The sequence below is a fragment of the Vanacampus margaritifer genome, chromosome 7, assembly GCF_051991255.1.
Source record: "Vanacampus margaritifer isolate UIUO_Vmar chromosome 7, RoL_Vmar_1.0, whole genome shotgun sequence".
Taxonomy (NCBI): domain Eukaryota; kingdom Metazoa; phylum Chordata; class Actinopteri; order Syngnathiformes; family Syngnathidae; genus Vanacampus; species Vanacampus margaritifer.
The window spans coordinates 17,456,681-17,471,987 of NC_135438.1; the positions used below are offsets into that span (position 1 = coordinate 17,456,681).

General features: G+C 38.4%; 1 protein-coding gene across 1 annotated transcript; it reads right to left on the minus strand.

Annotated features, from left to right (window-relative positions):
• Positions 1-16: 16 nt before the first annotated feature.
• On the minus strand, positions 17-10,641 carry lrpap1 (low density lipoprotein receptor-related protein associated protein 1). Its single transcript, XM_077571547.1, has 8 exons — positions 10,337-10,641; positions 9,898-10,042; positions 7,568-7,698; positions 5,840-5,960; positions 2,348-2,503; positions 2,077-2,159; positions 1,259-1,435; positions 17-321 (listed from the first exon to the last, which is right to left on the minus strand). The coding sequence occupies exons 1-8, from the start codon at positions 10,490-10,492 to the stop codon at positions 259-261; spliced, it is 1,032 nt and encodes a 343-aa protein (XP_077427673.1). The 5' UTR covers positions 10,493-10,641; the 3' UTR covers positions 17-258.
• Positions 10,642-15,307: the final 4,666 nt, after the last annotated feature.

Consider the following 15,307-nt stretch of genomic DNA (forward strand, 5'->3'; position numbering starts at 1 on the left):
GCTGCTGCTAAGCACGTGATACTTGTTTCAACTTTATTGATTTCGTACAACAACAAATCTGATTATTTATTACAAAAAACGTGCTGATTTGTAAACAATTTTTTTTCATATTATGTACAAAAAAAAGACAACAAAAGCTAAGGTAGGGGGGGGGAACAGATTATTTGACAGTGGCTCAACTGAGTTCATGTGAGATAGGAAGCAGGACTTTTAGTCCAACTGATTGATCCTTCACCGGCGTTGTCACAAGCGAGGGTCTCACAGCTCATTGTGAGCCTGACCAGAGATCTTGTTGTGCAAGTCCTGCATGTGTTTCTTCATCTGCAAGACAAAAAAAACAAACTTTGTTGGTTTTGAAGTCTTACTTTACCCTATAAAGCCTGAACCATGAAATATATGAGAGAAAATTCAGATTCTTTGTAAATAGAGTATTTATCGGTTCTTTTGAACAAACAAACACATTTGTTTTTGAAAATCAACTTCCACATATGACTTTTGATTTGTGTCATGTTTGGTACATCTGGTCCCAATGCTTTAAATTAGTACATTTATAACTGTCAAAAATATAATAATAAACAGACATATCAAACATATTAGTATTTCCAAAAATCAGAAAGAATATTTCCCACTATTAATAAATCTCTCGTTCTCAATCTTGCAAGGTTGCTGGAAAAGCCATCAGATGGGTGATACTGCCCTCTAATGGATTATCCTTGCAATGCATGTGTCAGATCATATACGTCAGGGTTTTAATGGGAAAAAAAATATTCTACTCAAGAAATAAACGGCTCAAACTGTCTTGTATTGAATAAAATACGTTTGGCTTTATTTTTATTTTTATTATTATTATTTTTTCCAGGAGAGCTCAGTATTGTTCATTCGATTTGACATCATCATTGCTCTCCTTTTTTAAAAAAATATATATATTTTTTTCTTTCTCTCTTTTTTTTTAAAAATATATATACATATATATACACACATATATATATATTTTTTTTGTATGTGGGTGAGCATGTGCATGTGCGTGCGTGTGCGTGCGTGTGTGTATTCATCAGTTCACCTAAAGCCCATTAAAAAAAAATCCCATACTAATAATATAATATAATAATAAATTGCCAAATGCAGAAACATCAATGTAAGTTATCACGATGTAGTGGCTCTCGCTAACAGACAGAATTAAGTAACCAGAATTAGGTTAAAAAATTCTACGTTTGGCTTTATAAGGTTGATGATGTTAAGCGTGAATGCACTTGAATACCTTGTAGCCCATCTCCCTGGTCTTCTCAGCCAAGGTCTGGTACTTCTCCTGGTTCCTCTCGATGTGCTGTTTGTCTCCCAAAGCCTCCACGTGTTGCAGCTTCTGGTGGGAAAGCTCCAGCTGCTCCTGATAGTGGCTGTGCTTCTCGACCTTGGTCTCAAAATGATGCAGCTCCTCCTAAATGGACAAAGTTGCCGCTTTTACTTCGTCCCCTGAAGCCGACATGCCAAATCATTTTTGTCATAGGCCACATCATGGTTATGGTTTTCAAAAATAGATCGCTCTGAAGTCACCCTAAAACATATCATTCACACAATCGCTTGCGCCAAATTTAAGTTGACGACTTTGACTAATCCACGGAGACTTCAGCGAGCATCCAAACGATTAAGGCCACATTTGACTTTTTTTGTGATGCCCGCACAGAAGTGCACCAGAAATAGCAAAGAGGGAAAAATACGATGCAGACTATAGAGCAGTAAATGGATGTGACTTGGAAAAGCCTTGGCTGATCCGGCCACTAAGTATGATACTGTATTGCTGATAATAACACCAGACTGAGCTACATTTAATCTGGTATGACAAGCGGCCATTTTTACATAACGGCCTGCCCTGCTGGTGCTTGCATGCAAATCAGCCACAAGGCTGTCCTACATAATTAAGAGTTCAAATGTGATTTTAACCTTACCTGTAAAGTTTGTGAGCAAAGATTTTATGACAGTGACAGTTTGACGAAAAGGATTAAAAATGCCTTCAGTTGGCCCACATGAAAAATATTGGGAGGTTGCACTGTTAGATGTCAGAGGAGATGTAAAGCCGACCTTGAGAGAGTCCAGCTCATCGTTGCTGAGGTTGGCTCTCTTGGCAGCCTCCCACAGTTCGATCACACGAGGCTCCCGGAATTCTGCACAGCAAAAAATGGGACATATGAAAACCGCTCTGAGCTGCCGCGCTGAATACAAAAGCTTGCGGAGATGCAACGGCGGGAAGAAATTTGAGATGTGAACATAATGAAATGGGATTTCTTCTATTGATATGCAGAGTGCACGTGGGTGGTTCACCCACCCTCCGCCCCCCCACCCCCCCCCTCACCGCTGTCCTCGACGAAGCCCTCGTGGCTGAGCTGACGGAGGCGCGCAAAGCCTTGGTTGAGGTCTCTCATCTTCCGTTTCAGTTCCGTGTGCTTCTGCTGCACCTGCTGCTCTTTGCCGTCGCCCTCCAGGGGGGAGATGACATTCTTGTGGATCTCTGGGAATCAGAGGTCGGGAGTCAGGGGAGCGCGCGTGGGAGGATGATTTGTCTTAAATGATGATGTGAAGAGGAAGAAGGGTGATGAAAGCAATGACGAGGGTCTCAGAGATGTTATTAACATTTAACAACTTGGCTTTCTCTTTATGTAGCATTTTTTCGGACTAAAGGGCACAAAGGAGCCACCATCATTACATTGCATTATGGGTACTGGTAAATTTATTCTGGGATTATGCTGATGTGATTTTTTTTGCACCACGTCAATCTAGCACCACAATAATAAACATATTGTTAGTGTTGTTGATCATTATTCTTAAGACCAACTAACCCTATAAGATAAGATCCACTGATTGTCACACCCACCTACTGTAAGTGGAGCGAAATTCGTTCTCTGCATTTGACCCATCCCCTGAGGAAGCGGTGAGCAGCAGCAGCAGCCGCGCTCGGGAATCATATGGTGATCTAACCTCCCAATTCCAACCCTTACTGCTGAGTGTCAAGCTGAGCGGCAATGGGTCCCATTTTTTGATACATCCGGTCACAATGCTTTAAATTAGTACATTTACTGTATAAGTGTCAAAAAGATAACAACAATCAGACATATCAAACATATTAGTATTTACAAAAATCAGAAAGAACATTTCCCACTATTAATAAGTCTTTCTTTTCTCAACTGGCGCGATCTTGCAAGGTCGCCGGAAAAGCCATCAGTTGGGTGATACTGCCCTCTAATGGATGATCCGTGCAATGCATGTGTCAGATCATATACGTCAAGGGTTTTAAAGTAACACTAAGGAACTTTTTAACTTAAATAAAATATTTTCATGACTAAAAAAATTGTTGAATGGTAGCTTTGCCATGCCACAAAAAACTACACATGTACTGCCTGCTTTATGGCGTCACTTTATCCATTCCTTACAAAGACGGAAGTCAATTTGAATGTCGACGCATGATTACTGCTTTCGTGGCAGAAGCTGCAAAACAACTGAAACCGTTTTTTTTTTTTTTGAGGAGACAAAAAGAAAAATTTAAACTACCTGGATAAAAGGACAGTCGAGGGCGTGGGCACAAAAACGACGCAGTGCGCTTGTCCTCATGGGAAATGTGGTCTTCCTTCAGACATAACATTACCGCTTTTGTCCATATGGTGCCGCCATAATCAACAAACTGAAAGTTCTTTAGTGTCTTCCTTAGAGTGCATGTTGTTTTTTTCCCCCTGCCACTCCCTCTCTGAGACTTCACACATTACACCATCTTATGACAATTTGCATCAGTTTTATCTCAAATAAATGCTCATAAAAAAAAATCCTTAAATGGGCATGCCTCTTTGAACAAATGCCTCACCATGCCTTCAGTATGCCTCGCAACATTTCTGATCAATCCATCTTGAAATCCAATAAGTATGAAGGCAAGTGAAAGCAGAGCGGAAATGAAGCAAGACAGACAGTGATGGAGCTGGAGCCAGAGGTGGAGGCGGCACGTCGGCGGCACGTCGGCGGCACGTCGGCGGCACGTCGGCGGCACGTCGGCGGCACGTCGGCGGCACGTCGGCTGATGGAGACTCCCTCCTAGGCAGCCTGTGATTGGCTGAGCATTTAAGTGCATCCGACAAGCACAAAAGTACCGGCGGCAAGTTCAAGAGGCTTGTTGCGGTGGCGAGCGCCGACACAAAGCATGTGTCACAAAACAGGTGGGAAGTGCCCGTCTGGTCTCCGCCGGAGGAGACGGGCGCTAAACACAATGCCATGCGTCAACTGGCTTCTGGCTGGCAGCCTGATGTGATGTCAAGGCAATGGAGTGCGAGCTGGTGGGTGGCCACGTGCGGCGCCTGATACCGTCTTTAGTCACAAGTGTCAAACGCAAGGCCTGCGGGCCAGCTCCGGCCCTACACATCGTTTGACTCTATGTGTCAAGATTGCCACAATTCTTCCTTCCCTTCAGTCGCGTGTGCCGCTGCACCCTCTGCTGTGCACGTCTTAGTGACAAAGGCAATTTGAGAAACACCACCAATCAAAAGTTGCCAAAATGAAATGATAGATGCAATTTGGTCACTTGATGAAAATGCTCGAGCCATATTATGTTTTGCACATGCACATTTCAGCGACGTTTTAAATCCCAGTTGGATTAAGCATGGGTGGATTGGATTACTTTTATGTCTGCAGTCGGGTGAAGGCATAACCAATCGATCCACACTAAAACTAACTCTTATACAAGATGTCTTTTTTGGTGACATTTCTTTACATTTTCAATTTATGCTACTGCTACTGGGGTTGGCAACTTGAATGAGGGGCCCACATTAGTGCTACTGGGGGGGGGGGGTCACAAAGGACCACACACTTCAATAGGGGTGTTAAAAAAAAATCAATTTGGCAATGTTTTGCGATATTACAGCGCGCAATTCTCGAATCGATTCGATATGCGGTCAAATCGATTCGATATGCAGTCGAATCGATGTTTAAACATAATTTTTTTTAATGGAAATATTCAACAAAACGTCTTTTAGGGTTAGGGTTCACACGTTAAGCATGGAAGAATGTTATATTAATGGAACGTTAAGCCTTAATATTTGATTTCAGTGCTGTTCAAACATGAAACAGACCTGTTTGTTAAATGCAGTGGCTCACAGTTATAAGCCTGAAGTTTCCGATGAATAAATACATTTTCATAAAAATCTTACTGTGTACATGTACAAGTTTACTGATTAGTATTTTCTACATTTGAGTTAAAAAAAACATTGCATTAATCAACTTATAGATCCATATCGGGATTAATCATATCGGATTGAATCGTGACCTATGAATCGTGATACGGATCGAATCGCCAGGTACGAGGAAATTCACACCCCTACTTCCTAACCAAATGTACTTAATGTAAATGCATTTTAAATATGGACAAAATATATGTGCATGTGTGTTAAATATGAGCTCTTAATATAATTCATTTTTCATAAAACATTTCTCAATGCGTGTTTAAGAGATCCAACCTTCAACAACAAAGGGTTTGAACAAAAAAAAAAACATTGACTGTGATTTTTGGATTTTTTTAACTCCAGTGCAAATGCTCTTGTGCATAAAATTGACCATTTAAGGATGGCACAAAACTGCCAAACAGCACAGCAATATATTAATGTTATATTAATTAAACCCCCCCATCCTCACAAAAAAATCAACTCCCTTAAAATGTTGATATTAATGAAGTTCCATGTTTTTCCACCCAAAAAATATTCGGCCTACTCATGTTGTAGTATAGGGCAGTAGTTTAGAATAAAAACATTCTGTGGGAAAAACGAATGCTTAGTGGATGCTGACATCCAGACGATAAAGGTTCAACGCTCACCCTCGGTCCTGCTCACGGTATCCATGAGGATGTTGTACTCGTGGATCTTGTCTTTGTGGTGCTGGAACTCTCTCTTCAGGTTCAGCAGCTCGTCTTCGGTGAACTTCCCGGAGCTTTTTGCCTGCCCAAGGAAACACAAATGGAACCAACAGTCAAAAAATAGATCATGAGTTTTTCATGAAGCTTCATTTTTCCCATCACTAGATTTCTGCCTGTTCAAGGAGTTTTTCATTGCTTGTTTTAATTTAGCGAGTGACGAGTGCGGCCCAGGACTGCTCAAAATGGAAAGTGATTTGACGTAACTTGTTGTGAATTGGCGCTACACTGTAGAAAAATATGATTAATAAATCAAATTCAAATTTCCATCACTTTGCTGGGAAAATTGGCAATAACAGACCACAGGACAATTTTGTGATAATATATTACATTTCTTTGGTTTCAAAATTAGGCTTCTGAAGGCAACCGCGACTCAGATGTGGCCTGTGATGAAATGAATGACACTCCAGTATTGCAATAAATTAACATAGTCAAAGAGCACTTATGGTTGTAATATATTTGTGTGTTTTACCTAACGGCTCAACAATTAATAGATTACTCGATGACAACTAGGGGTGTTAGAAAAAATCGATTCGGCAATATATCGCGATATTACAATTCTTGAATCAATTCAATATGCGGCCGAATCAATTTTTAAACATACATATGGGAATGTTCAACAAACGTCTTACTTAGGGTTAGGATTCACACGTTAAGCATGGAAGAATGTTATATTAATGGAACGTTAAGCCTTAATATTTGATTTCAGTGCTGTTCAAACATGAAACAGACTGCAACCTGAATTTTCAGATAAATACATTTTCATACAAATCTTACAGTGTACATGTACAAGTTTACTGATGAGTATTTTAAAAATTTCAGCTAAAAAAAAAAATCGCAATAATCAATTTATAGATTCGTATCAGGATTAATCGGTATCGAATCGAGACCTATGAATCGTGATACGAATCGAATCGCCAGGTACTAGGCAATTCACACCCCTAATGACAACTAATTAATCATTAATTGACCACTATTAATTAATTGTTTAGAGACATTGGTCCTAATCCACTCAACAGTAAATATTCTCAGATTTCTGTAGTCCTTCATTAAAGCAGACAATCAAAATAAGACACTTGAAAAATCTGCCTTCACTTTGGAAAACAATCAACATTTTTTTTCTACTTTCTGACATGTTGTGAGCCGAACCAGTAACTGAATCATAACCAAATTACTATATGCGTGAGAAATATCTGCAATGAAATAATGGCCTGTTTTTGTTTTGTTGTTGTTTTTTATAAAGAGAAAATATTCAACAGATTAAACGGATTATAAAACAATTTAACGTATTTAAATGATTGGATAACTGGAAGACACTGCGTTTGGGGCAGCAATACAAAGACAATATCTGTGCACTATAGAAGTTTCATTTCATAAGCACAGCGGCTGCTGGGTTTGATGAGAACAAACATTTGAAACTTGGTAGCAACAATATAAAAATAGTAAGTGGATGCAAAGTCTGACACATATAATGTTATGGTGCGACTGCATCTACTGTCACGACGTGTGAGAATATCAGACTAACTGATACCAGCCGTGACACAAAGAATAGCAAATCCAGATGGTGTTCACACTGCCTGCAGATTGCTAACGAGAGCGTGCACGCACACAAACGCACACAAGGACACACACCTTGTTCCACAGTTTATCCAACTTGGGGTCTTCAAATATGTCGCCATCTTTAATGTCGTGATCCTTCAGAGAGTTGTTCTCCAAAGGTCTTGTGTCTCTTTTGCCATCCATCCCGAGCTTGGCCAGGATCACTACCAAACATTTAGGAAAAGAAAAACACATCAGACGCTAAATGGGAGGACAAACAGATCTACACTCCTGTGCCGAAAAAAAGTATGGCCACGGGGCCATTAATCATAGAGCAAGGAAAAGTATAAAAAAAATGGTGTATGGCGTTGGTCTTGTCAGGAAGACCCAAGCGGATTAGAGCGATGTATTGCCAGATTTTCCTCAATTAGGCATATAACAATCGTGTGATTATCATATTGCTGCTTAAAAACTATGGGTGTGCCCCCTCCCCCTCCCAAATTTTTTTTTATTCTCATAAGAATCGCGATTCTCATTTAGTACGATTCAGAATCGATGTTAAATGTCCCAAAATCAATTTTATTTAAATTATTTTATACTGTCTTCCCTTTGTTTGTGTGTGCCTTTATTGGGAGTGCTTCATGTTGTACCGGATTTGGCCACTTAGGTGCAGTGTGGTTCCACGCAGTCTGATACACTGTTAAGTTGTAGCCACATTAGAGAGTAGAAGGAAAAAGTCACGATTATTATATTATTATAAGTTATTCCAATAAATGTTTTTTTGCAGCGTGGAGCCGTTCTTTTGAGTGATAAAAGTGCCGCGAGTAGAGCACTAATTAGCATTAGTGAGTCAGACTGATGTGGATCATTCCGATTCCTTGAACATCTATAAATTAAAGCAAAAATCATTGTCAATCAAAACTGTTCTTAATCGAAAATCGATTCTGAATCGAATCGCGCACCCTAAAATCGGAAAGACTCCCACCTCTATTAAAAATTGTTTGAAGATTTGTTAAGAAATACAAACACATACTGATGGTAAAGGTCCGAATGAAGTTCTCTTTCAATCTCTATATTGTCAGGATGTCAAATAAAGATTAAAATTGAGCTTTGAAGCTAATTCAAGATGACTCAATGGGTGACTCTTTGTAGGAGGGCTTAAAAAAAATGACATGGCTCATAGTTGGCAAAAAAAACAAAAAAAAACAAGTGTCAAGTCATCTTACTATGGAGTATTTAGAAAGAACGACAATCTTGGACTTGGCTCTGTCCTCATTGTGCTGCTCCAGTAAACTGTTACTGCGGCAGCTGATTCAGCACCACTTCACTTATCATTAACTGGTTAAGTTGCACACGCACGATGCCTGCACCTGTCATAATCGTGATCCAAAAACTCACAATGATCCACTCATTTATGTTGTAACCTTTTATGGATACATATGCATACCCCCCCCCCCCCCACCCACTACATAAATGTGATGAAGGTCACTTGTGGTCTTGCGCCTTCAACATTGCTAATTTAGCTAACACAGGTTGCACTGACTCTTTCTTTTTCCAACAGCCACAATGCGGTCCAAAAGTGAGAATGAAGGAAAGTCCAGATGGCCTCTGTGGTCCACTGATGCAGCTGTTCATGAATTATTCACGTCACATGTCATATCATAAACTTCTGACACTTCTCTCACATAATAATGAACAACAGAGTGAGGGAGGAAAAAGCTCAAAATAACAGTTTTTAAAATGAACATTAATGTTTGCCATCCAGGTGAAACTTTATGATGACCTTTTCAAGTCAACTTAATTTGATCTTCTCTAGTCTTTTAAATGCAGATGCCCAAGTGTTCTTTTTGCACAGCTTGCTGTTCTCTAACAAGGCACTGAATGGCAAAATGCGCAACAGGTGTTTGATCCATAAAATGACTTAATAAATGTCCAAAGACGTCCGTTTTATGCCTTTCTATGACTCCCTAGTCGTCTCTTTAGCGCTGTTGCAAATCTGCTGATGACACTCGAAGCTCGGTGGTCTTTTCCTTCTGAGAACATCCTGTTTGATGCCTCACAATTGCCAGGTACTGTTGATCAATTGTTAGTGGAGTCATCTTTGTCTCATAATGTCAAAAATGTGAACAGCATGAGGGAAAGGACTTTTTAAATAACACACCAAGATGAGTATTTCAATGGCTCAGGCCATTTTGTCCGTTAGTTGGCATGTTATTAGGTGGGTTTCTGCTGATGTTCATACATGGGTTAATTGAAGACTCTAAATTGTCCGGAGGTGTGAATTTTAGTGTTAATAGTAAATGTCCCTTGTTTAGATGGCAACAGTCACTCCCCAAAGTACTGAATACAGAGGAAGACTCCAGCTAACCAGGACGTCTGGTGAGGATCCGCATGATACAAAATGGACACAGAGAAAGCCTCACCATTGAAGTTACGGCGGATCTGAGCTTCTTTCTCTCCATTTTCATCCAGACCCTCAACCTTCCATTTTTTCCATTGCAGCTCAGCCTTCTCCTGGATTTTCAGGTCACTGTGTAACTCGGCTTGCTTGACAGGGGACAACTGCATCTGTCGAAACATATTCGACTTGAGTACTTGAATACTGAATATCTCACTCATATACTCACTTTCATTATTTTCAAAAAAAAACAACAACAACAACATATATACTCATTGAAATGGGTTGATTTTCTTGCTGTTTATTCAGCCTGCTCGTGCGTTCATTAAAAGCTGCTGACTTGCTAAATCTGCATTCGACAGACGGAATTTTGGAGCGCTCCCCCACATTGGTCAGATGTCGCAATGCATCTCCTTCTGATCCAGAACACATCCCATGTATTTTATTGAATTGATCATACATACCCGCAAGGCCTTGTTCCACACTTGGTTCAACTTCGATATCCTAAATTCGACATCACCGCCGTCAGCTTTGCTCGGCTCGTTCAACTCTCGAGAGTATTTCCCGGCCAGTACACATACACCGAGAGAAACAATAACTAATGAATACAATTCTTTCATTCTAAATATGAAGCACCACGGGTGTGGAAAACACAACTAAACACACGAAAAAAAACGCACTAACTAGTCAAAACAGTCAAGTAGACTATTATTGATATTGTGCCCGAGTACCGTAGGACACGTGATCAAAAGGACAGTCAGTTCCGCGTTAGTTGCATTGTGGGTTTGGTAGTTTATTTACTAGGAAACAGCTATTGACAGAACTGCGAACACGGCCTTTTTAAACTACAAGTCCTAAAATGCATCAAGGTTTCGTTGCTAGGCAGCGGAGACTGCCAAACTGAGAGCAAATCGAAAGCCTCCACGCATTCTCGCGTCTGGAGGCAGCTTACATCCATCCATCCATCCTTCTGAACTGTTTATCCTCATAATAATAATAATAATAATAATAATAATAATAATAATAATAATAATAATAATAATAATAATAATAATAATAATAATAATAAACTTGATTTGTATAGCGCTTTTAATTAAAAACAAGTGTTTACAAGGTGCTTTGACAAAAAAAATCCAGATCAAACAACTATAAAAAAAATAGGCAAATCGTTACTTATTGATACTTAAATACTTAATAATTAGTGCCAATAATCAAACTATAAAAATGAAAGCACTTCAACATGACAACATACATCACACTGTACCTTGCAGCCTTGTTAAATATTAAGTGTGACTTTTTTCCTTTTTTTTTTTAAATTATTATTATTATTATTATTGTAAGTCTAAGACTATCCCATATGTATTCAGTGATGTGTGGTGAAGTTCATGACACTATTCTTGTGGAGTCTGATAGAAATATATGAAACCAAAATAGAAGATTAGCCTGTATTTCTATTTTGACTTGAATTGAAATATATGTTTTAATCAAGCTCAAAATACAGTTTGAAGAAGTCTGCCTTTAAGGACTGCTACCTGGAATTGAAAGGTCAAATGCTGCCTTTGAAATGCAATCTCTTGCTTTCTGACATGTCTACAAAATCCATGTAAGCATGTCGGAGAACACAGGTTATAACCAAACATTGATCTTCATTTACCCACAATTCTTACTAACAGTTTTGATTATTGTATATATTAGAATATGAAAACATGACCACATTTCTTTGCATCAAACTACAATAATAATAGACATAGTGTCAAATTCATATATCAAAAATGAGTTTACCATCCCTGCAAAGGCAAAATGTTTGTTACAGTGGCTCCTGTCTTTGATCTTCTTAGATTGTGCGTAATGTGACCAGTGAGCATATATTTCCAGGCAATGTGATTTAAACAAAGCCATGATTAGATTGTCATGTACAGGAAAGTAATAAAGGAACGTTGACGTTCATCCCCACAGGACTCCACAAGACCACGCACCAAAATACTGTTAGTTTTGATGTCGGCATAATTGTTGTTCTACTCTCTATCAAATCTTTGTCGACTAAGTCGACAGGACTCATTAATCATGTCACTTCTCACAAAGGAAACATCGACAGAGTGATTTGGTTGGTATTTTGCAACTGACTGCTTGGGTGCTTACACAATTATTGTATAGCATGCCAGAAAAACTGTGCAGAGAGAAACATTTTGCTGGCAAGAATTCAACTTAGGTGGTCGATGGGAGCACTGAGACTGAAGGCAAAGACGGACTAAAAAGAGGACAAGAACATGGGAAAACAAACAATGCAAGGCAGACACCCAACCAGCTTGTGTTTTATTAGCAAGCTGTGTTACGCGAGAGACAGCCATAATACAATAAAGGACATATTCAATCACAAGCCTTGAACAAACACAGTCATTAAGACCAAGTGATTGCAATAAATTAGCTTTGATCATCTGTGCTAATTCTACTGCAGGGAACAACAGAGGCAGACGTCACATTTACTTTGAGTTTAGCTCGTCTCAAATGAGCTTTTTAACTTTCCAAAACTTTTAATAGTTTATTCATGATACTTTTCCACAAGGTACCAATAGCCTTCTTCACTCACTTGTTGCTAGAGCACATTGCATACATTTTGAATGTGTAATGTACATTGAATGACTTTATATAGCTTTAACTTTCTTTTGCTCGCGATGTTTAATGATATCATCTGCTTTACTTGTCACTTGATGTGTTCTTTGGAAGAAAAAGCAATGTTTGTTTCCTTTTTTTGGTCAAAATCTTCAACACAATAAAAATCAACAAACATAAGCTGTATTACGTAGGCACACTGTAAACCCGAACGTTCAAAATAATCAAATAGATTAAGTACACAATACTCAAAGTTTTATGAAAACGACTACTAACTTAACTTTTTTAAGCTGGTGTAACTTTGTATGCTTTTATTAGTCATTTGTACTAAACAAATGTGATTAAATTGAACTATACTCGTTTTTGGGTAATTTAAAAACAAAATTAGCTGATGTGTCATAATTTAATTTATTTATTAATTTGTAATTTTTTTGGGCCCTATAGTTGACATTGTAAATGATAATTTGTTCTCAGTTTCCTATCTGGTTTAAATACATTAATAATAATTTATGTTCGATTATAAACATATGCTGATAGCAAGCGGGATGGTGGCCAACATGGTGGTTAACATGTCTGCCTCTTAGTCCAGAGGTTGTGAGATCGAATCCGGCCCTCTGGCCTTCCTGGCTGCAGGTTGCATGTTCTCTACGTTCCTGTGTGGGGTTTTTCCGGGTACTCCAGTTTCCTCCCGCATTCCAAAAAATATGCATGGTATGTTAATTGGACACATGATTGTCTGTGTGTACCCTGTGATTGGCTGGCAACCAGTTCAGGGTGTACCCCGCCTACTTCCTGAAGACCACTGGGATAGGCTCCAGCATTTGCGGGATTATCGTGAGAACACCGTGTATTTATGGTTTGGATTTATGTAAACTTAATCCAGTGATTTTATAACATTTGTAAATTAGTAACTGAGAATAATTGAGTTGCTGTAACAGAAAGCTTCTAATTAACTATGTATCCCAAAAAATATTTGGTGTAATCAAACCATTCAAGTTCAGTAAAACTTTAAATTTAGAGTTGATCAACTCCAAAAAATTAAGGCAACAACTCAATAAAAGTGAGCCAACCGATTACCTCACTTTTATTTTTTATTTTTAGTTCTGCTAAATTATTCGGGTTAACAGTGTAAATGCTCAAAAACAAGAACTGAACAATATATAAACAGAAGCACAGTTTCCTCTTTTGTTTCCGAGAGGAAAGATGTTTCACCTTTGCCACTCCAGGTGAAATGTGACCAGGGAAACATGATTTAATAGAAGAGTTCTCCAATCCTAAAAGCCTTTAACTTGACATGTTGAATTTTAACTGCGTTTCTCTGTCGATCTTACCACACAATATAAAATATTTTTTAAATGTTCCTGTTTGTCATTTAGAAACCATAATTTTTCAAAGTCAAATCAAAGTACTGATATTATCATTCCTTTTTTTATTTATTAATGGCCAGTTAACAAATTAATACCATAACCCCCAAAAATATTTCAAGCCTTATAAAGTTGTGCTTGAATGAGCACATTTTATGATGAGAAAAACGCTTTAATGCCCATAAAATCCAAAATACTGTGCCAATTGTTTTGATATTTTATACCAGAGGTTGAAGTTGACATGAGCAGAGATTAAGCAATGTTTAGTTTTTGTACAATTTCAGTTGCGTTTTCGAGTACAAGTGTATGTATTTTTTTGTAATCCCTGTTCTTCCCCCACGACGGGCAACAGCTCAAGCTACTTCTGCCACGGTGTAAATGTAAGCTGCATAACTCTATAGTAGCCTACTTTTCTACTAAATTGTGAACATACCTGGCCTAGGGTGGAATTCTTGTACCTCCAAAAACATCACTTTTCAGGAAACCCCAAAACAGCATGATTGTTCAACCAATAACATTCCATCGTCAAAGACAACAAGCCATTTTCAAAGATTGGTCAGTAATTTGTAAAAATAACACCCATAGTGATTAACAGTATAGATTTGTGGAAAAAAATGACATAGCCAGCGACATGTAAGAAAGAGCACAGCAGTAGAAGCACAACGATTGAGCTGGAACCAAGAATTTCATCGTTGCATTCATTCAGCTTGCAGTCCTCCTCGCTCCACTTCCTGCCAAAATGAAGATTTTTGAAATTCTTTGTTTCTGGCTGAACTAATTACTCGCCTGTGGCTTGTTGATGCTGTTGTATTCCTCTGCCAAGGCTTCAGTGTTGTAGCTTTGCACTTCTGAGTTAGGGGAGACCGGGGCTAGTTGTTTCACTTTTTATATTCTTGTATATTTCTTGGAGTCAATACATCATATATAAACAAAATGAATACTAGATGAAAGATCAAAGTCTAAGGAATATTTTTTGTATTCATGTCATTTTCATACCTCGTGTCAGTGCAGAGTTATAAGCCATCAAATAGAGGGAGTGAACATGTGACATGTTGCCCCACCATTGAGTAGGTTGTCACACTATATCGGGTAAGATGTCACACTGGATTTTGCAACTAATATACAAGGACAAAATTATTATTTTTTTCTCCTGTTTTATTTTGTTTTTGTTTTTACAGCAAAGACAATTGTTTATCATTGATCTTGAAAAATTATCACAGTCATTGAGCAAACTTTAACATAAAACATTATGAAACAGATTAAAGTCCTTAGGGTGGCATGTAGGTCATAGCTCTCAGCCTCAAATGCCTGTTTTGCTTCCCTTAACTGAAAAATTTGAGAATGTATTGAATTTAAAAAAATTAAGCATTTCAGTTAATGGATAGATGGTTCATCATGAAACTTAAACCAGTGCTGATGTGAGCATACTGTAGTTCCAACAACTGGAACATCCATTTTTAA

What these genes read in the sequence shown, in the direction of transcription:
- lrpap1 (XM_077571547.1), bottom strand. Translation starts at nt 10,492, where the DNA reads ATGAAAGAATTGTATTCATTAGTTATTGTTTCTCTCGGTGTATGTGTA. An exon ending in TACCGTGAGCAGGACCGAGG is followed by an intron (nt 2,504 to 5,839) that starts GTGAGCGTTGAA and finishes TCTGATTCCCAG; the next exon opens with AGATCCACAAGAATGTCATC. An exon ending in CCAGGGAGATGGGCTACAAG is followed by an intron (nt 322 to 1,258) that starts GTATTCAAGTGC and finishes TTTGTCTTGCAG; the next exon opens with ATGAAGAAACACATGCAGGA.